This window comes from Hyaena hyaena, unplaced genomic scaffold (assembly GCF_003009895.1).
Source record: "Hyaena hyaena isolate Hyena2069 unplaced genomic scaffold, ASM300989v1 scaffold_6, whole genome shotgun sequence".
Lineage (NCBI taxonomy): Eukaryota > Metazoa > Chordata > Mammalia > Carnivora > Hyaenidae > Hyaena > Hyaena hyaena.
The window spans coordinates 5,012,406-5,035,612 of NW_024080638.1; the positions used below are offsets into that span (position 1 = coordinate 5,012,406).

Genomic DNA, 23,207 nt, shown 5'->3' on the forward strand with positions numbered 1-23,207 from the left:
ATTAGCATTTTCAAGAAAGAGGTCAAAGTGGGGGCAACTAGGAGTAGAAGGGAAGTGTTGGGCTCTAGAAGAGCATTATTATGCATTCTTGTGGTGGGGGGGCTGTTATGAATCCTGACTACATCCATGTCAATACCTGCATTGTGATATTAACTATAGTTTTGCAAGATGCTACCACTGGGAGAAACTAGGAAAATGATATAGGAGATCGTTCCATGTTTTTTCTTTCTTTTTTTTTTTAATGTTTATTTATAGTTTTGAGAGAGAGAGAGCATGAGGAGGAGAGAGGCAGAGAGAAGGAGACAGAGAATCCAATGCAAGCTCTGAGCTCTCAGTGCAGAGTCAGACATGGGGCTCAAACTAATGAACCATGAGATCATGACCTAAGTTGAAGTCAGATGCTTAGTGGACTGTACCACTCTGGCACCCCATTCTTTATATTTCTTTAAACAATTTTTTAAATGTTTATTTACCTTTGAGAGAGCGAGAGAAAGAGAGTGAGCATGAGCAGGGGAGGGGCAGAGAGAGAGGGAGACACAGAATCTGAAACAGGCTCCAGGCTCTGAGCTGTCAGCCCAGAGCCTGATGCAGGGCTCCAACTCATGAACCATGAGATCATTACCTGAGCATAAGTTGGACTTTTAATCAACTGAGCTGCCCAGGTGACCCTGTATTATTTCTTAAAACTGCATGTGACACTACAATTCTCTCAAAATAAAAATGTAATAAAAATTAAAAAGCAAAAGGCAGAGAAGCAAAACTTCAAGATACATCCCAAAATATCCAAGATCAAGACACTGTATTTTGGAGTCTGGGGTACCAGATCACTACATAGATGTGGTAGGTTGACAGAGATATTTCTTCACGGTAACCACTGCTATACAGATACCTTGCTCTGTGAAACAAAATACCACGAACAGTGTATATGAGCACTACAATGACTAGAAATTAGTATTCCTCCTGCTGAAAGTCATAAATTCACCTTCTTATTCATATATCGGTTTCAATAAAAGTTTATAGCTCCTCATGGGGTCACACAATCCTCTTTCAAATTGTTCTTAGGAAAACAAATACACACACACACACACACACACACATTTATTTCCTTATTATTGTGAATAGGATTTGTAAGGTTTTTTAAACTAAGAGTTTCTACATAAAAATTTATTGATTTTAATGTATTTTATTTTCTCAATTTATAATCTATTAATTCTCGTGGTTTCCAATTTATTTCTTTGTATTTCCTAGGTTAAGAACAATACTACATACAATAGTAAAACTACTTTTTTTTGTTTAAAATATTAAATATTGATGGGGAAACAGATGTTGAACATTGCTTCATTAATGTTTATGGTTGTGCCTTCAGTATTTCACATATAAGGTGGATTTGATTCGTTTTTCTTATAACTTGTTCCATAGTTCATGACATATTTTCATATACCTGCTTCCATACTTTGACAAAGTTTATAAATCTCAAGTTTCATTGGAAATTTCCAGGCCACTAACATTATCCTACACATAATAATAATGATTTGCTTTACATATCCGTTAAATGATTGTAAAGTAGTAAAAATCCACATTATTCTGGAACGCTGTCTTACATTGCTAGATGAATTAAAACACTTCCCCAGACTATCAATCGTCAACATACGTGAACAGCTTTACACACACACACACACACACACACACACACACACACACACACCCCATACCATGGTTGTAGGACTGAATTTGGAAAATAATATCAATAACTAGATAACATGAAAGAGATAAATGCATTATTAGCCACTTCCTATTGTTGAACTCAGCCTTCCAGATGGCTTGCTTTGATTCTAAGCCAGTGTTTCTCAGGGTCAGTAGACTTGTTCACCTTCACTTCTCCAAAAAAGGAATGGAAAATTCCCAGGAAGTTGGGAATCAAGCAGAGTTTCCATATGCTGTGTTCCAGTATCTGAACATACAGTTCACTTTATTTATTCATTCATTCTTCCCTCAGAATTTATTAATGCTTACTCTAAGTCCCTGTGCCATGTAGCAGAGGCTATTGAAAAAGAGAGAGAGACATAGATACAATCCTGCCCTAAAGGAATTCAGAGAACATTAAAGAAGAAAACCCTACCCCAAATGATAATACCATGTGGTGAGTGTTAACAGAAAGAGAGAGGTATTTAACAAAACCAAAAACTCTAACCCTAACTCATTGCTAGGGCAATGAATCTATGCCAGAAGGGATGAAAGGGAAAGTTTCGTAGGAGAAGTGAATTTGTTGTGAATCCTGAAGTACTGGTAAGAACTGGACAGAAAAGATGTGGGATATTCTAGGCAAAGGGGACCAAAATGCACAAACGTGGAGCCATGAATGACCTTGACGTGTCTGAGAAGCCACAAGGGTTTGAGACCAACTGGAGGAGACAACGCTGCGATGTTCATAGCTACGATTAAACAACCCTAGCAGAATCACATGACCTTGAGATTCCCTCTACAAATTTAAAAAGAGATACAGTAATGCTTTTTGAATCTTATGTTAAAGCATTAACTCAGTTTGTCAGTACGGAACACAGTTTCTCAACCCCAGTACTATTGACATTTGGAACTTGTTGATGACGGTTAGCGTACTGTAGGATATTTAGCAGCATCCTGGGCTGCTAGCCAGTAGATGACAGTAGCCCCTTCCAGCTGGGACAACCCATATTGTCTCCAGACATTGCCAAGTATTCCCTGGAGGGCAAAATCATTCACACATCATAGACTATAATCATTTAAATTAAGCAAACACTATATGCCAAACCTCCTAGCAAGTTTTTGGCACACATTATCTCATTTAATGTTTATAACAATCCTACTATTATTAGCTCCATTTTGTAGACTAGAAAACTGAGGTTCACAGAGATCAAAAAACTTGCCTAGAAAAACACAGTATGTGACAGAACCAGGATTTATGAGTAAGATTCATGCCACTAACTACAATCAAGAACTATACATACAGACACCATATATATATGATGCTAAGATTTATATATATGATATATAAGAATATGAGATATATATATCTTAGCATGCAAACTTGGCTTGTCATCTATCATTCAGTAAAGCATCAGCCCTGTGCAGACCCCACAGAACCAAACATTTGGGGTGCTGAGCTACAACTTGGAAGCAAGAGCTGACTTGAAATACAACCTGGAAAGAATATCAAAATATTTCTGGATCATTTCTTTGACGGATAAGGACCATGCAATGAGTGCTATGGACGGAGTGTAGGCAATATAATGGCTCAGAGACAGTGTGGACACTGGGATCTGAGAGAAGTAGGTCTGCATGCTAACTGCTTTAGAGTTCAATGACATTAGGAAAACTTCTTACATTCTTTATCACGGCTTCCTCTTCTGCAAATGAGGAAGATAAACAGGCGAAAACTGCAAGAGGTGTGTGGTTGTGGCGTGATTCAATTTAGAGAAACAATTTCCAGAACCTCAACATTGATAGGTACTCTTACCCCTAAGTTGAAGAAAAAGCATCTGCAGCACCTTTTCACAACTGCCCTTCATTCATTTTTCAATAGAAATGTGTACCTTTCATCCCTTCTAAATCTTAACTATGGTACATTGTCCTGAGGCAACAAACCTTCAGCATGATTCAAAAATCCTGATCTCTGGAAACCTTCCTTTAATTAAGGTACCATAAGCAAGTCCTCTAGGAAATGTTCCTTGTTTTTCACATATCTCAGTTAAATATCATTCAATATTTCCTGACATTAGAAATGGAGTATTTGGGCTCATTTCTGGGATGTTCTGAATTCACAAACATGGTCGGCTGCAGAAGTATGAGTAAAGCATTGTTCATTTATCACCTTTCCTTTCCAACTTCCTGACTGCTGTCAAAGAATGTGTCACTTCTTTCGAAGAGTCCAGTGAGGTCAAAGCAAGGAAGAAAATGTCCACAGGAAATAGTGAAGGGGACAGCAACTTATTCTATCCAGCTGAGAGCCTCACGAGCAGGCTCTCTGCCTTGTTTATCAGCTGTGGAAATCTAAAGTAATATGCTGGCCACTGGAATGTGCGTTAGCAAATTCAGCCTTTTTCTCTCAGAAAATATTTGGAGAACAGGTTTAACTGTGTGAAATATTTTCACAAATAGGTTATATATAGATATTTGTCCATAGATTAAATAAGCTAAATCTATGACTCCAAGATTAATACACATTCTATATTAACACACATTCTAAGGCAAAATAATTTTATCAGAAACTACTGGATTTCTAAGAGTTTACTGAAATTTGTACTATTTTGATTTCCCCAGACATAATTTAACAAAGCTCTTTCACATGAAATAGTAACAAGTTAGTTGTCCTTTAACATGTCCTAGTAAAGTCTCTTTGGGGGACTTCCCAAAAATTTGTGTAAAAGCGAATGGATATAATGGTTGGGTAACAACTACTTTTGCACGTCAAAAGTATTCCAAGTCTTCAGTTTCAATAAAGTTGAAAAAGGACCTAAGGGAATAGTCAGCTATCGATCATCTACAATATTTTTTTGCTGATAGATCACTCATTTATTTTTGGCACATAACTCAGGAGGAACTCAAAGAATGAAGTGACGTCAATGTAACACAATTCTTTCAAGCTCCATCTACACATTAGTATGAAGAAGGTTTTCAGCACTAAAACCTACAAAAATGAAAAATAGAAATGAAATTGATGCTGCACGTGCTCTTATTCTGATAGCAGAAGTCTACAGACACATGAATTAACTAATGATCCATCCCATGAAGAGATGAAATCTCCAACAGCATCTTATTTCTACGGGCAGTAAGCATCAAAAGGAGTAATAGCTCTGACAAGTGATATGTAAATAACAAATATAATAATAACTCAATCTAACAGCAATTTTGATCACAGAAAATTTAAAAATTAACTTCAATATACAGCCACAATTTTCATGGCTTAAAAGTAGAATTCTGTGATTAATAATAAAAAGCTTTAGAAAATAAAAATTTACTGCATTTGAATTACGTGGTACAAGAATGGAAGAGATCTAAGAAAACAAGAAACCATGCAGAGTTTCTGCATTGAAAAAGCTGCTTCACAAATGAATATGACCAGAAGGAATCAGATTTGTCATAGTATTTAGATTTCAATGGGTATACTTAAAAGTGATGTAATAGTTTTATTTTAAAAGTCAATACAGAATTATGGAAATGCCATCTTTAAAAATCTTGCTGAAAACTTTTTGATGGCTACTTAAAAATCAACAAGGGTACCTGGGTTTTTAGTTTTTTTAGGGGTGACTTGAGCAAAATATTTAAAGACTACTGATTGGCATATGTTAAATGTTTTTCTTGGCATCCTTTTCCTTGTTACTCCATTTATTTATAATGGGGCTAGGAAACAGAAGGAGAAAAAGATTCTATGATAAGCAGGAATTAGTTTTAAGCCTTATTTTGACAATTTTAGAATACTGGATGTATTTTTATGAGTGTTCCTAAAAGACACAACATGCTGACTTTGGGAGATTCCAGTTCAAGATGATGATACAGGAAGATCCTGGGTTCACTTCAACCCAAGGACACAATGACTCTACAACTACATATGGAACAACTTGCTCTGAAAAAAAGCCTAAAAACTGAGCAACTGCTATGCATCAGACAAAAAAGAGAAGGCCCACATCGGTGAGTGGGAGAGACTAGGACACAATCTCACCATAACCCCATCCCTGCCCGGGGTGACCCACCACTGGGAGGAAACTCAAAGCCCGGGGATTCTCCTTGAAGAGTTAAGGGTGTGAACCCCACATCAGGCACCTGAACTTCTGAGAACTGCATCTGAGAGACGAGCCCAGGAAATATCTAGCTTTGAAAACCAACCTGAGCTCAGGGGTCGTGTCCACAAGCTGCACAGGGCTGTAAGCAACCGAGCAGCAGCTCTCTCAGGGATCCCTCTACTCACCTGCCCCTGCCCAGCCATGGCAGCCAACCCGGAGGCACCTAGACTTCACAGGATGAGGCTCATGTGCTAATCCGAAAGGGTGTCGTCCTGACAGGCAGACATCTCACACAGCTCACAGCTAGACGCCTGCTGGCTGGCAGGCGCCATCTTCACGCTTGCGCTAGCCAATGGGAGCCATCTTGTTTGTTTGTTTTAAATAGAGGGTTTTTTTGGGTGGGTTCCCCCTCCAGCAGGTGCCATCTGTACAAAGTCTCTCTGCCATGTTCTACAGTGACAGTATCTCTGATCTGGGGCCCTGGCTTTGCAGCTGCAGCCTGATAAAGGCTGCCCCTTCATCACCTGGCTCTGGTGGCCTCGGGCTTGTGCTTCTGGGTCCCACAAATGGTATCAATGAGAGAGAGAGAGAGAGAGAGAGAGAGAGAGAGAGTTCTTGGCAGGCTACACCCCCAGGGCACGGCAGAGACAATAGACTGAAACACATCCCCTGTCTTTCTTTCAAAGAGGCCTGTTACTTGTCCTAGAGCTTCAGCCTGCAGGCACAGGTCTAAGGTTTGGCACACAGAGACTTACTGCTGAGAGGGAACAGAAGCAGTTGGATGCTATCCTGGTGCTCTCTCCCTCCGCCTCGCTGCAGCTCACCAATATCTCCCCCGCAAGAGCTTATACACTCCACTGGATGCTCAATTTGTCCCGCTGCCACCCAGGGGACACCTCTAGGTCACCTGGCTTTAGTGGCCAGCCGAGCTTATACTAGTATTCCCACAAGACTATATATATTTGCATACTTTAAAAGCTGCTGCCTGAGGGTCTGGCTTCTAATTAACCTGCATCCAGATACTAACTGAGCTCCTTTGGGACACTGTTAGGTCTTGGCACACCCTTAACAACTGAGAACCATTAAAAATAAAAACGGCTGCCTGGGCAATCACAAAGGTTTGAGAGACACCAGAGTTAGGGCTCCTCTCCTAGAAGAGGTCATTCCTTCAAGACTGGGAGAGGTGGCTGTGTCATCTAATACATAAGAAACCAACACAGAGAGTCGAGCAAAATGGAGAAACAGAGGAATACTTTTCAAACAAAAGAACAATATAAGACCTCCGCAGAAAAAAAAACAAAACAAAACAACCCTTAATTAAATGGAGATAACATTTGCCTGATGCAGTTGAAAGTAATGGGTCATAAAGATGCTCACTGAACCCAGGAGAAGAATGGATGAGCACAGTGAGAACTTCAACTGAGAGACAGAAAATATAAGAAAGTACCACACAGAAGTCACAGACCTGAAGAATATAATGACTAAACTGAAAATACAATTTACTGACTTGGAAGTTTGGTGGTGTTTCATACCTATGGTTGTAGGCATCTAATTCTATGCATTTCCCTGTTAGAAAATCGTGACAGACTAGAAAATGCACCACCAGGATGGAATACCTACTTCATTCAGTGGAAAACTGAACAAAGTAACCTGTTCTAGGCAGCAACCTTAAGTTGATGGGAATCAGTGTCAACCTGCTAGCAATATTCTCTCATAAAAAGCAAACAGGAATACATTGTACAAATTCCTTATACCTTATGAACGATTATTAGACACTGCTGGGGATGTTTTTGGGGGAAAAAAAAGTCAGCTAAGATCTGCTCAGAGAACAAGATTTCCAAATGTTTTGGTTTCTACTCAAGAATTTGTAGAGCTCTCTGTCCTCTCTCTTTCCAAAGAAATGACATAATATTTAGACAAGAAAATGTCTGTGTGCAGCAAGGGGTAGGGATTCATGTGCATATATTTACATGCATAAGATATTTCCACACAAATATTTTAGTGTTTCTGTTTCTATAGTGTATCCTCCTTTTATGAAAAATAATATAACTGGGGTTTCCACTTTCTATCAGGCCCTCAGCCTTGGCCCTCATCCAGATGTAATTTCCAATCTGCAAATTATTCCAAACTCACTGAAATAGAGTCAATGTCTGCAAAGGAGCAGTGTCCTCAAGATGCCTATTGTCTTCATACTCTGCATCTCTCAAATCCCTTCAGGGGAAAGCTTAGAACAGCTGCCCTTGAGTGGATTTACAGTGAGAGTTCACTGGCTATTCACAGCTGATTTGATGACCTAACCATCCAAAAATGACCAATCCAGGATATCCACCGTAGACCAAATTTGATTTATTGTTGACAAAGTTTAACCGAATGTAAATATTTTACATTAAAAAATGCATTCTTAAACTTTCCTTACCACGTGCCTTTGAGCTAGGGGTCCTGCTGTGCCCAAGACAGACATGGAAACCATGCAATTGCCTAAGATTTCAAAAATAAGTTCTCATCCATTGAAGATTCTGGTATTAAACTTGACCTCTTACCCACATCCTTTTTTCTTGAGCACTTGCTCTGCCTCTGAAGGTAGGCGGTGTGGGGGTACACAATGAATCCTTCAGTGTCTGTTAGAGTCACTAGTCGAATGAGGTAGGACAAAGAAGAGAGTTGGGTGTGGTAGGAAAGGGAGCCAGAAGAAGGATGAAGAAAGGTCTGAGGAATGAAATAGCATGGTATTTGGTAGAAACTATAACTAGTTACAGCTTTTAGCTCAAAGGGTAAAGACCGGTCAATGCAGGCAAAGCCTTTATGCCATGCTAGGAAGCCTGAAGTTTATTGTATGAATAAGTCATAATTTAAAAACGTTAAGCAGAGCTGCATTTTATATAACTCATTTTCTTCTTTTCCTTCCTAGTATTCAGTTAAAACATATGCTATTTTTGGGGCGCCTGGGTGGCTTAGTCGGTTAAGCGTCCGACTTTCGCTTAGGTCATGATCTCACGGTTCGTGGGTTAGAGCCCCGCATCGGGCTCTGTGCTGACTGCCAGCTCAGAGCCTGGAGCCTGTTTCAGTCTGTGACTCCCTCTCTCTCTGACCCTTCCCTGCTCATGCTGTCTCTCTCTCTCTCTCCCTAAAAATTAAAAAAAAAAAAAAAAAAAAAAATGCTATTTTTTTGGGGTAGAAAATGATCAAATATTGAAGAGTTCATAAGGATCCAACTAATACTTAACAAAATTTGAAATTATATTTTTAATTGCATGTTTATTTGTTAAATGCCCACCTCTATGGCCAGACTGTAGGCTCTGGAGCCAGACAACTTAGGTTCACTTCCCAGCTCTACTAGCTTTGTGACTCAGGACAAGTTACTCAGCCTCTCAGATTTTTAGTTTCCTTGGTTCTAAAATGGAACAATACTCCAGAGAATTGTTACAAACATTAAGCGAGTATGTGTGTGTGTACATATACACACACATATATGAAAGTGCCTAGAATATCATAAGTTCTTTTTAAGTATTAATTATTATTATCAGTTATTATTGCTGTCATCATCATCATCCTCATCATCCATATCTCTGTCAAAGCCAATGTCAAAGACGCAGACTGAAGAAAGGAATACTAGAGCTAGAAATGGAAGCAACACCTTCTTTTCATTAGACTCCACAGTTAGGTAGTACAGTACCCTTAGCTGAAGTCCAATTACTAATCCTCAAGGAATGTCTTCGCAATCCTTTAACTGTAAACATGCGGTGTTAAAACACCACACCTGATTTGAATCATACAAAATATTTATGGTAAATGAAACTGAGTTATGTAGGTTTAAACAAAACCAAAATATCATAGGCCTTAAGACTGATTTATGACAACAACAAAAAAGTATTGATGTGTAGTTTTTTTTGGCTTTTCTCCATCTCTGGCCCCCCAGAGGATGATGCAGATGCAAGAGGAAAGAGTGAGAAGGACAAGCAGTTTGAGTTAGGTCTTGTAAGGCACATACATGTGTGCTTGAGTATGAGTGGTGTGTGTGTGTGTGTGTGTGTGTGTGTGTGTGTAAGTAGGGAGGAATCTGAAGAGATAAGTACAGAAGAGTTATGGTTTCTAAGGGAAAGGATGATTAGAAAGGGGAGATTTTAAGAATTGCTTGTGTCTATATATCCTTATTTTCAAGTTAGAGAAAGTCAAGCAAAGGACTTGTGCTATTTTGAAATTTATTTTGGTTGCTGAACTGGATTCCTTTTACCGCAGTGCCTCTTTTAGCCTGGACTATTGGGAGTATGGATCTGTACATATTACAACTATGTTTCAAATTTTCTTTCCCTAGCAGATTTTTTTTAGCATTAATTGAACTTCTATCAAACATGGTTTCTGTGGCCAGTGCCATTACACAAATGAATGGGACATACATGAACAAAGCATCATTCTACTTTGGATTATCATTTATTACACAGTCCTCACTTCTGTAAAGCCTATTAGCACACAATCTCCGAGACCACCAGCCCAAAGCACATGATTATTTTGAAATGAACCTAAAAAGGTTTTGAGCCAAGAGAAATTAGAAACCAGCTCAAACATCTTAAGAAAGGTCTCATAAAATTGAACTCTTTTTTGTCAAAGCATTATTTGTCAGGAACTTCCAATGGATATCTTCAAGCTTGCATTCAAGCTAAGATGTTCAGAATATGGAATGGATCCACAATGATCAAAATCTTTCTGGGCATCAAGGTCTTGTCTGTGAAGCAGCTGCTTTCTGTGACAGTGGTTCTCAGGCCATTTCAAGCAAAGCTACTGCCTTAGACAGGGCTTTGGAAAGTCACTGTTTGAGAGCCCAAGCAATCTAGACTGCCCTTCACCCAGAATGAGGAGGGAAAAAGAGAAGAGCCCAGCCATACCACAGCTATCAGCTTTCCTTGAAGGCTGGCAGCACCAGTGGAGACTCTAGAATAAAGGAAGGGCTGTAGGGAATTGGAGACCTTCATTCTGCTTCCACTCTGACATTTATTTCCTATATGATCACGGGATGGAGTTTCCTCATCTCCCAAGTGAACAGTGGGAGAAGCCCTTCCAAAGCATTCTGCTCTACGAAATTAACAAAATAATTTACCTCAGCATAGTTTTCCCTAATCAAAGCAAAGAAGATCAACTTTCTTCAACATCAGGTGGCACATCAGCCCACTGCCTTCTCTCACGTGGTATTCTTGATTTGCACTGGATACTCATGGGTCAAAACTGCAGTCCACCTTTAGCAGGTGTAAGCCTTCTGGATGGTATCCACCTGTATGCACAGATCCTCCTCATCTTCTCATGGCAAAGTTTTATAAAATAAACGGTGTCTTTCTTCTTCAAGTATCTCACACATGAGGTAACTACTTAAATATTCCTTCATTAACTTTCTCATAGTAATATTTACATCATCGCACAATAATGATTAATAACAAAAGCAACACCAATTAGGAATTGATGGGCCAGATACTATCCTAAGCAGTCTAAGTATATACTCTCGATGAACCTAAAAATATATGTAACATACACGCATATATGTAAAATAACACATGTATATATGTACATATACACATATCTATATATTTCTATATACAAAGATATATGTGTGTGTATGTACACACACACATATATATACACACCATTATTAGGTATATATACATATATACATACACCATTATTAGGTCCATTTTACAGAAGAAACTGAGAATCAGAAGAAATTAATTATCCAAGCCCACGTCATTTGTAATTGGCAGGGGCTGAATTTGAGCCAGGTCTTCCTGTGTTTTTGAACACTTTGAGCACAGTTCAGTGTCTATGGTCTCTGAAAAGCAATGTATATGAGAAGCTATTTTCAAAAAGGCAAAATAAGCAGTGTGATATCTTGGAAATAACATAGAACTTTGATAAAAAATGTCCCAGGTCCCGATTAGGGTTCTGCTGATGGCTGGATATGCCATTTCAAGCAGTGTTCATCTTTTCTGAGACCTCAATTTCCTCTTGTAGAATGAGGGACTTCAAGCAGATAACCTCTAAGGTTTCTTCTGGCTCTAAAGAGGAATGATTTGGTTCTGAAAGGCACTATTTCTACAATGAGGAAAAATACTGAGAATTCCGACTATTCAGAGCGAGAGGTTATGTCCTCTCCTGGAGCAAGACAACAGCTCTTACCAAGGCATCTTCAGATCTTACCTAGAGGGACAATCTTAGTAGAGCCTTCCCTACGGTTCCTTCTTTATGGCACAAGACTGTTTATTTAATCACAGTTTGTGATTACAAATTGACTTGTGTGGGGAAACTGTGAGTTCCCAGCAGGTGAGGACCATGTCTATCTGCTTATCATCGAATCCCTGCCTGATGACTAACACAGGGCTTGGAGTGAAAAACATACTCAATACCATTTGTCGACTGAATAGATTGTAAAAGGAGGATCACGGCTTCCATGTTTTCAGTACTGGATGAGTTAGGGCTAATATTTCTTTTTGCCTTTCCTAAAAAGTCTGGTAATGAGTTGTTCATGTCACAGGAAAGATGCAATTAATTTATTTTCTCTTAGTTCCTAGCATGTAGGAGAAGCCAGTGCTGAGTGCTGCCTCCTACAAATATACAAATCCCAGCATGTACCCTGGGGTTCTAACACTCCTTTTCCTGATCCCTTAGAAACAAATACTGAAGGTGACAGTATGAACATTTACATCGATGCAACTATATCTAATTTAAATCTTGCATGAAAGGAAGCCGTAAGCTGAGGCTTACTCATTTAAGAGAAGGGATGGATAGGGGCGCCGGGGTGGCTTAGTCGGTTAAGCGTCCGACTTTCGCTTAGGTCATGATCTCGCAGTTCGTGGGTTCGAGCCCCGCGTCGGGCTCTGTGCTGACTGCCAGCTCAGAGCCTGGAGCCTGTTTCAGTCTGTGACTCCCTCTCTCTCTGACCCTCCCCTGCTCACGCTGTCTCTCTCTCTCTCTCCTAGAAATAAATAAAACATTAAAAAAAAAAGAGAGAGAAGGGATGGATAAATTAATCCTTTTGTGTTGGTGTTCTTGGTGAGAACCAGCTGCAGAAGTAAGTACTCCTGTCCCCTCAAGCCCACCCAATCTCACACGTTTTACACACTGCTGTTGCTTGCTGTGCCTTCCAGCCTGGAATGTATGACTAGTAGCAGCCACCGCTACTTGGGGATCTGGCGGTGGTGGGTTTGTGAACTGCCCCCTCTCTCATTCTGCCGCTTATCCCTCGGGATGTGAGATTATAGGGCCAGGGAGCAGCGGGGGCTGCAGCCCAGCCTGGCCGGGTGGCCACATGGCAGTGGCTTGTTGGCCAGGAGCAGTTCAGTCTATGACCACACGGAAAGCAGACATGCTGACTACAGCACGGAGCAAAGAAAATGAGAGCTTCTGCCTGTGTTTGGTGGGCTTGGGTGGGAGGAGGGGAGACAAGGGGGTGTCGGGGAGAGTGCCAAGCTGGGCTGTTGATGACAGTGTGGGAAGATTCCAGGGGAGGCATTTGGCCAACTCAGAGGCAGTTGGACTGATTCCCCCCACCCTTTTCTTCTGCTTAAATGAGAATTCCTGCTGGGTGGGGTAGAAGCAGAGCCAAGAAAGGAGTGATTTGCTGGGTGAGCATGGATGGCTGGACCTAGGAAGGATGCATCTGCCCGCTGGGATTAGGGCCGGGGGAGGAAGGGGAAATGAAAGGAGAGGCACTGAGGGGCAACAGGGGTAAAGGGGAATAAAAGAAGAAGGCAAGAGGAAATGACCTATGAGGGGAAGGAGGAGAAAGGTAAGAGGGAGCAGGTCACGGAGACAGGGAGGAGCCCCATTCCTGTGCTGCAGAGCAGACCCACCTACCTCCCAAACGTCAGCGTAAGATAATGCTCACACGAAACAAGCAGCAAAAGACCACATGGTAAGTACGAAGTAAATCTACTGCTCCCAAATTCTCCTGGTGGCTGTTCATTTCCACGGGAACACCTCCTTGCCAAATAGCAAACGTTGCCTTTTGGCTAAAACCGAATGAGGAAAATGCTACCACAGAAAGCCACACACTACTTCTAAAGATTAGGAGAATATTATTTAGAAGTAGCTCCTAAAACGTAATATGAAACACCAGAATCCGAAGTTGCTCTTCTTGGCTTTTCTAATAAAATATTAGGAATATAAAGACCCTCTTGTGAGAAAATCTAGAGCAGGTAGAGTTACAAATGTTGATGAAGTGAATTCCATTGTGAAGTGATGTCATTTTTAAAGCTTTCTTTTTTTAAATGTTTATTTGTTTTCGAGAGATAGAGACAGAGCGTGAGCAGGGGAGGGGCAGAGAGAGAGGGAGACACAGAATCCAAAGCAGGCTCCAGGCTCTGTACTGTCAGCGCAGAGCCTGACGCGGGGCTTGAACCCACAAACCGTGAGACTATGACGGGAGCTGAGGTCAGACGCTTAACAGACTGAGCCACCCAGGTGCCCTAAATCTCAAGCTTATTGAGGTCCCTTTGTGGAGACTCGTGAAGAACTGAAAGATCATCAAGTGAAAGCTGCAATTTTTGTGACAATCCCACAAGTCACGTGTCGCCTCAGGACCAGAATCCCACTGGCTTCAATCTCCTACAGAGACAACCGCATATTTTGGCTTCAGTGTCTATAGGACAGACTTGGTTACTGACTGATTAATGAAAGACCCCAAGTCTTCCCCTTCCCAGTTCTGAACTGGGCTTCAAGAGGCCTCGCAAGCTTCCTTTCTCCCTGTCGGACCTCTGCCTCCACCGCATGGACAAGCCCGAGCAGCATGATAGAATCCGAGAGGTCACATGAAGGCCAACCTAGCGGTCCTAGACAAAGTTATTGTAGACCAGACTCCGGCCAGCTGGTCCCCAAACAGGTAAGAAAACCCCGCCAAGAATAGCGAGGCAGCCTACCCGACTCAGAGCTGATGACAAATGCATGTGTAAGTCAGCACTGCCGAGACCAGACAAGCTGCCCAACCGACCCAGACACATGAGCGATAATAAATAAATGTTTTAAGCCGCTGAGTTTAGGGATCTTTTTTTTTTTTTTACACAGCAACAGATAACTGACACGATTACGCCCCCAAACTGGAGACTCACCTGTGCATTCATACTGCAGCCCTTCCCCATAATAGCCCTTTTCACAGATGCACTCAAACTGCCCCGTGTGCGTCCCACACTTGCAGCTCGCCATTCGGTCACAGCAGTCTTTGCCGGCTTCACACAGATATGAGCAGTGAGACATATCCTCTTGAATAAAACTCCCAGAAGGCAGATCTATCAATGACATATGACAGAGGGTAATAAAAAACAAATTCGCAGCTCGATGTTACATTCTCTAGTTACTAAAGTGTCGGTGCAAGCGGCGGGGAGTATCTTTTCATAGCCGCCGAATTCCCAGCTGCACCCCACTCCCACCCAGACACGGATACATGTTATTTGCACCAGCGCAGGCTGGGAATCTGCCTCAGCCAGTTAAGTTATTTCAGTCTGGGACCTCATCATAAGTTCTCGGGGCCATGCAGGGTCAGGCAGAAATCAAGTGCTTCAGCAAGGCATCTCCCGATGCAGCAGGGACTACGGGTGTCGCTTCCACAGGTCACCCCCCCCCCGCCCCCCGCCGGCTTCCACACCAGCAGCATTCCACTGCCTCAGTATGAGGTCAGGCAGCGGCAACTAGATTTCCAAAAAGCTTTTTCAGAATAAATAAATAAATAAATAAAATGACAATCTCGACTGCTGCATAAGGATTTTGATTGTGAGCTACTGACTTAAGAATAAATCCCGTAACTTCCATAGTTATTTGAGAAAGACTTCACAAGGCCACACAAGGTTAATCATAGAACCGGCATATGGCTTATTTCTCAATGAATAGGAAGAAAATTATCGTGTTTTATGTGATGGGAGACCATACTGATTACTTGAGCCGTGTTCTGAAGTGAGGCACGCTGGGAAGTCAATAACTCAGGCAGAGTTATTCAGAAAGTGACTTAACAGGGCAGGGTAAGGTTGAACATGGCCCATCCGGAATGGACAGCCTAGAATCAGGCAAACAATAAGTTCCATTTACTCTGCTGAAGAAGTTCAAAAGTCTTAGCCCAAATCCTAGAGGTAGGTCCCTGGTGCTGGGCCCAGATATAGTGATGGGCTCCTCGTAGGAACTCGAATGCGTGAGTTCCAGAAAGACACATGCACTGCAACTGGATACCTGGAAAGAAGATCAGTAATGGCCTCATTTATGGAACATCTGTCTCTATGCATTAAGCCTCTGAACAGGGGCAAAGTAAAGAGCAGATGCCAGCCCCAGGAGAAAGAGACCAGTACCATCAGGTACCCTATTAAAGCTCCATCTAACAGACTGGTGTAGGTAAAAGGTCTGCAACATGCACACTTAGTTGTGAGGCACTGGGCCATGGGATTATTTGGCAGTAAAGCAACTTAGGAGCAAGAAAGATTTAGCTACCAAGACAGTACACTGGCATTCAGGTCTGGGAGAGAGATAAGTATATGTGTTACATATGGGGCAAGCTATTATTGCGTAACCTACGCCTATGGAAGATGGCCAGAAACATGCATGGTCTTGAGACCCAAGGTGGATTCGGAGGACACAGAGGCAGGGAAAATGATGCTTATTTCCTTTGACTTGACCGTGTCTTTGCAACAGGAACAGGATCTTTCCTTACCAAATCCGGAAACTCAATCAGAGAATTATGCATTCTAGATATTTGCTTATTGTAATAAAAGTGATGCCTTCCAAAACTCTGTTGCAATACTGTAACCAAAAGAACACTCTGTCCCACCCAGCTTCTGGGGCAACTTGGCACCAGGGTTCTATAAGGCCCCACACTACAAGCAGAGGGATCATGGGATAGGAAATTAGTCCTCTATGACTTAGCTATGAAATCAACCCACGATTTCAGAATCCCATCTATTAACAGCCACCCTGCCTTCTCACTCAACGTACCACTTTTCCCTGAGAGAAGGAGAAACAAAGGAAGGCCCACAGTTACTGAACTTCTGACATGTGACAGCACTACACCTGGTAAATTTTAAATACTTTATTTAATCCTCTTGACAAAACCATATGGTACACATTATAATACCTCCATTTTAAAAGCAGAGGAAGTGAGGCTTGTAGATGTTGGATAAATTGCCTAAGGTAATAAAAACAGAGGACAGTAAATGAGGGCTTTGGAAAATAAGCCCTCAGTAACTTTTCTAATCACTTTATATGTATCAGCCCATCTAAGCCTTGTGACAATCCCACTGAGTAGGTACTATTCTCCTTCCCTATACCATTAACAAGATACCTAAGGAGTGCAAAACTAAATAATTTGCCAAAAGCCACACGGCAGGTAGGTGACTAAGATTTTTTTGTCGCTTCCCTGGGAACAATGATAGGGCTGATCTGCTTGTCATGAACATCACTAACTCCTTGAAACCTCGTATGGCCATGATTTGCCCATCAAACCAATTCTTTCACGTGGATCAAGACAAGCAAGGGTCAAGACTCACTCGCTGCCTGGCTTTGGTCTGAGGCTGGATCTCCTGTAATTTACCCCCAATCTACACCTTCTCCTGTGGCTTACCAAGATACGTGTCCATATTATGCCCGGAAGTTCATCTAACCTAAATCATACAACTAAACGTCCTCATAGATGGGGTATAAAGAATTCAAATGAATGGATTTACTGACTTTCTTCCTTGTTGGGGTAATGCTCTTCAACTTCTACAGAAGCATTATGTGTCCTCAGTCAGGTCAAGAAGTATGTGCTAAATATTTATTGTCCCTATATCTTCATGTGTATTTCTGGAAACATTCCGGTGAGATTCACTATGCATGTCTCTGAATGTTTACTTCATCCTTCCAGATAGCTGTAAATGAGATCTAGTCAAGGCTTCCCACTCTGTGTGTGGCCTTAAAACACACCTAACTTCATTCCATTGATTCTAACAGTTCCAGGTGGGAGCATATGTATATTCTAGTGGAAATCCATCGCAGCTGTTAAAAAACAAAACAAAAAAAACCCCCAAATACTCTTCTTGAGAATCAGACTGTCATCTCTATTTATGAAGTTCAACACAGCTCATAATACACGAAGGACACAAGGGCATCAGGCTCAGGGAAGACGTCACAGGATTCGGTATTACCCTCCCGGGTGTTGTAAGCAGTAAAAGAGAAGACACCCCCGTTTAATTGCATCATGTTATGCCACTGGGTTTCCATTACCTTCATGCAATGCCCGGCGAGCTAACGCCTCAAATTCTTCAAAACTGTGGAGCAGGTAGCAGTGCTCCTCCTTTGGGGTGGAGGCCATGTCATTCAGTTCTCGAATGTTCCCTTGCCATATGCCAAACGTGAAGATCTCCACTCCAAAATCTCGCAGAGAGGCTGCAATTGGCCGGGGATCTCCCCCATTGGAATATCCATCAGTAATGAGGAATATAACTTTTGTTGAGTTTTCTCTAGAGTGACGCAGAATTTGCTGTAATGAAATAAAGTTTGTGTGAGTTTATATGCTATGGGCCTACTATGTGCTTCCCTTCTTACATAAAGCAGTATTTGTGAGGATCATTAGCATGTCCCTAGAGTGAGGACACACACTGATCCATGAGAGGAAAACAGAAACAAGCACAGACTAGGGCCTACCAGGGTCTCCGCACAGACCCACCAAAACCTTAAAAGTACTTACAGTGTATCATTAACGGCAGCAGCAGCATTATTTATCATCAGCAAATATTTGTGGAATTCTTACAGATTTTCCGGCTTTCAAAACATGAACCAAATCCGAGTCCTACATATCTATTTCTGAGTACATCCTGCTTGCTGCCCATCTGTCTACTTAGCTGAACCCCCTCGTGATCATATATCAAAAGCCTGATTAGATGAAAACTTAACAGAAAATGTCTTTTCCAGAGTTAACAATGGCCAACCTACTTCCCCTGTTTGTTTCTCCACTGCTCTTCCAAAACTGTAGAACTGATTCAATCCTTCATCTTTTCGGGACCACCCAGTATTAGCACAAAATCAGCTGGTATTGGTAGGGTCCTGTCTTTATGAGAAAATGCTGATTTATTCAATCTGACACTTGAGCCTTATTATTTTAGGACAAGTGAGTGATGCTTTATAATGTTATGTGCTATCCCTCCTCTACAGACAGAAAGGAAAAAAATAAAACCTATTTTAAAAAAGGCATCTAATGGGGCACCCGAGTGGCTCCGTCAGTTGGGGGTCTGACTTTGGTTCAGGTCACGATCCATGAGTTCAAGCCCTGCATCGGGCTCTGTGCTGACAGCTCAGAGCCTGGAGCCTGCTTCAGGTTCTGTGTCACCCTCTTTCTCTGCCCCTTTCCCCCCTCCCTTTTTCAAAAGTAAACATTAAAAAAGGCATCTATTTATTGCCACTGATGCATTATAACATCAATTTGTAAAAGCACGAGGAATCCAGTCGTCACCCTGGCACTGTAATTAAATTTACTATTGTTGCTTTTCATCAGAAATGGGTAGAAAAGGAAAAGAAGTGCCAGGGTTTGGCACTTAGTTCTGACAAGCTCTTAGAAAGAAGACTTCAATGTCTATTAGGCAGTAATTCAAGTACACTCTGGAGATAGTTAGGAAGAGCAATAATATCCTATGTTTTGGTAAAGCTAAAAGGAGAAGATATAATTTAAAATTCACTCATTCACTACCTCAATTCACTTTAAGGGGCTCCTAAAGCTCTAAGCTCCAGACACTCTCAGCTTATAAGACCTATGTCTTCATTAGTATATAATTCATAGCTATTGACTCTAATTTAATAACTCTTAGCAAATTTTGATACAGTTTATGAGCTAAAGATAAAGCTGTTAAGCCTGAATTTAAAGACAATCAAATTGGGAGTGCCTACATGGCCCAGCCCAGCTGGTAGAGCATGTGATTCTTGATCTTGGAATTGTGAGTTCAAGTCCCACACTGGGTGTAGAGATTATCTAAAAGTAAAATCTAAAAAAAAAAAGGCAATTAAATTAAAAATGACTTTGAAAACATCTGGAAAGCCAGCAATTTGAGAAGAAGGGTTCAAACACTTCACGTCCCCTTTCCAAAGCCTACTACTACTAAAGCCAAAGAGAATCAGAAACTAGTCCACAGAAGCTCCTTCTGGCCAAAGGGCAATTTGAGTACCAGTAAAATTAATAACTGAAGTGAATTTAAATGCGCCACATATATTTACATTTTATCATATACATTTACTTTTAAATGTGTATAAATGCTTATATTTTTGGTTAGTACACACCCCAGGTGAAAAGCCCTATCAATATAAACAATAATGGGAATGGACTGAAATACACACACACACACACTTTTTTCATCCAGTACCACCTCTCGGGGAAAATCCAATGATTTGTTATGGGTGGCATGAAGCGAGATATTTTATTTGTCTTTAAGGTCAGACATCGGGATTCAAACTAGTTCCAGCACTCTAAGACATGGCAATTTGTGTTAACACTGGCTTTGCTCTTTACCATGTGATAAACTCTCTCTTTCTGAGTTGTTCCACTCTGAAGCCATAACCTAACCTCCACAGACACTCCATGAAGCTTCTGCTCATTTCCATTACTCTCCTTTAACAAGACCATGGAAGCAAACTGGAAGCAAGACCCTAACGAAGCAAGAACTAGTATGGAAAGAAGAGGAGAGAGAAAAGTAAATTGTCTTTTTCGGTATGGTATTTTTGACAGTGGCTGGCATGGAGGAGGGGTTCCTAAATACCTATTCAATGAATGGATTCACGAACAAATGAGTGAATAAACTGTAGGATTCTTTGAAGACAGTTACTTGAGTAAGCTGGTCTTGAGGGAGAAGTGGGAATGTATAGAATACCTGTGTACGTTCACGTACTTTATTTTGTATAGTTTTGTACCCAAAAGAGAAAGTTTCTTTTTGTGTGCCTTTACCGTCCTTCTGACATACAGAAATACTATTTTATAATATTAATTTTAGCTCCCGTCAATAATATTCCTTAACATTCAGGTTAGGATTCAGGGATTTAGTGGAGATTTCTTGCAGAACGACTTATTACGTGCAAAACACATTAAGTTGTAGTTCTATTTTTCTTGTCTTCTTGCAGGGAACTGCAAGTATTTACAGGAACCATTATATCTGCTGGCAGGAAATATATTAAGCTTAAAACAGTCAGAAGAATAGCAGCACTACTAGTCCAAGCAAAGAATTACACAAGATCTGGGTTTGGAATGTACTTTAAAAGACAGAGGAGGAGTGGATGATTTACTGAAAATATTTTACCCCCTCCCCCCAATCTTTCTGCTCCGTCATACTTGAATAAAAACATAATTCAATAAAAACATTTTCATCCCACAGATCTAAGAAAGAAAGAGAACTTTGGTAATGTTTGTGGAATGTGGTAGAGGCCTAGCATTCGATTCTCCTTCTGGCGTTCCTGAAATCGTTTACATCATCTGCTATCTTTTGCAAGGCATTTAAGAAATAGAACGGGTTTTGTTTGTTTGTTTGTTTGTCCAGAATACTGAATGAGGAAACCCTTTGCTGCCAAAGAAAAACTCAACATGGACTTTGTATAGCCAAAGGTTATCGCCATCTGTATTGTATCAAGCCTCTGATTAGCTTGTATAAATATCTGGCAGGGAAGGAAGCCCCCCCTTGTCCAGCAAAAGTCATTAAAATGATAAAAATGCAGGGTTGTGTAACATTGTTCTAACACCCGAGATCCATCACCATTACACAAGACTGCAACCCCACCCCTACCCCCTAAGTCAGGCCACAAGGGAACTGTTTGGGAAAATGGCCTTGAAAGAAAAAGAGAAGTCACAACAAATCTGACGTGGCGACAACATTTGCCCTTGGACTCCGCTAATTAAAATACATTTCGACAGAATACCAACTGTGGCACAGCCCTGTGGTTGTGGCCCAACTTGACTGCAGAGACCATGCAGAGAAGCTCAGAAGTCATCCCTGAAAGAAGGGGAACGTGGAATCAATATCTGGTGTGGCTATATCGGAGCCACAGGCAGGGAGCAGAAAATTAGTAAATATTGTCAGTGTTTCAACTGGTTTTCCACATACATAGTTTTTTCCTAGTTAGGAAACATTAAGGACAAACAAGATGCCAGAAGCTACTTATAATACTGTCTTCATCCTTCACATTCTAAGATTTTACCAAGCTTCATCTGTTAGGTAGTTAATATTCTTAATCTGAAGACTCAAATATTCTTCCATTCAAGGAATGCTTACTGTTCTATATCTTTGAATAACATCTCTGGGGAAAGAGGTTATCATCTGTTGGCTCGTCATTTTCTGGACTTCATAGATTTTATCCTAGGTTTGCTTGGGGTTTTTTTTCACTTTTATCTCATCTCCTGCCCTTCTGAATTTGGTGGAAATATCTGAAGCCTTTCTTCCCTATCACCTTTTGTGGCAGATGCACCTCCTCCTTTGCATTCCTGACTATGAATTGATCCCGGCCTCGCATCTTATTTTTCTTATGACCGTATTTCTTCACCTTGCATGTTCTTTCTTTATTCCTTGCAGCTTCTTGGCCACTTTTGTTTTCATTTCAGTCTGTTGTTTATCCCCTCATTTCTCATCTCATTTCAGTGTTTTATTTACTTAAGTGCATGGAACAAATGCTTTCTAGGATTTGGTTCTGCTCTGCATAGTGAATTCTTGTGCTTTATCTGTATCTTACAGTCTATCTTTATTTAGCAGAAGCCTTTCAAAGAAGCCAGATAGAGGGGTTCTATTGGACAGTTCAGGTTAAGATAGATACAACCTCATCCCAGGAGGAGGAAAAGTTACCAAAAGCCAAGAGCAGGCCCATTGGAATCTTCCATAATTTTTTAAATGTTTATTTATATTTGAGAGAGAGAGAGAGACAGTGCACAAGGTGGATGGCGGGGGCAGAGAGATGGAGACAGAATCCGAAGCAGGCTCCAGGCTCTGAGCTGTCAGCACAGAGCCCGACACGGGGCTCCAATACATGAGCTGTGAGATCATGACCTGAGCTGAAGTTGGACACTCAACCCACTGAGCCTCCCAGGTGCCCCAGAATATTCTGTAAACCCAAGAGCTACAAAATCAACTTGCAGATTTAGAAGGATATGTGTGGCTTAATACCAAAATAAGAAGAAAATAAGCATAGTGCCATGGTGCTTGCTTCACTAAGATTTAGAAAGTCATAGCCTCTATGAGAATAAGAATGGAAAACCATGGAAAAAGAACAAGGTAAGAGGAAACAGGGAAGTGTAGGCAAAGAGGGATGTGACAGGCAAATAATTCAAGAAAACCCAAAATACAAGGAAAGACTTAGAAACTCATAATGGTGGTAGTGAGATGAAATGTCAGAAACTTAAAATAATATAATTCAAAACAAACTTTAGTGTCCAAAACCGCTGACTAATCTCACTTATAATCGTAGAAGCACAATTCCAAATAAACTGAATTCAAATAA

The 23,207-nt window shown here is 41.0% G+C and overlaps 1 protein-coding gene across 1 annotated transcript in view; it reads right to left on the minus strand.

Moving 5' to 3' along the window:
- Positions 1-23,207, minus strand: part of SVEP1 (sushi, von Willebrand factor type A, EGF and pentraxin domain containing 1) — a 191,645-nt gene that overhangs the window by 145,211 nt on the left and 23,227 nt on the right. The window contains 2 exon segments of the mRNA XM_039239447.1: positions 14,843-15,019; positions 17,973-18,228. Of these exon segments, the coding sequence (XP_039095378.1) occupies positions 14,843-15,019; positions 17,973-18,228 (433 nt within the window).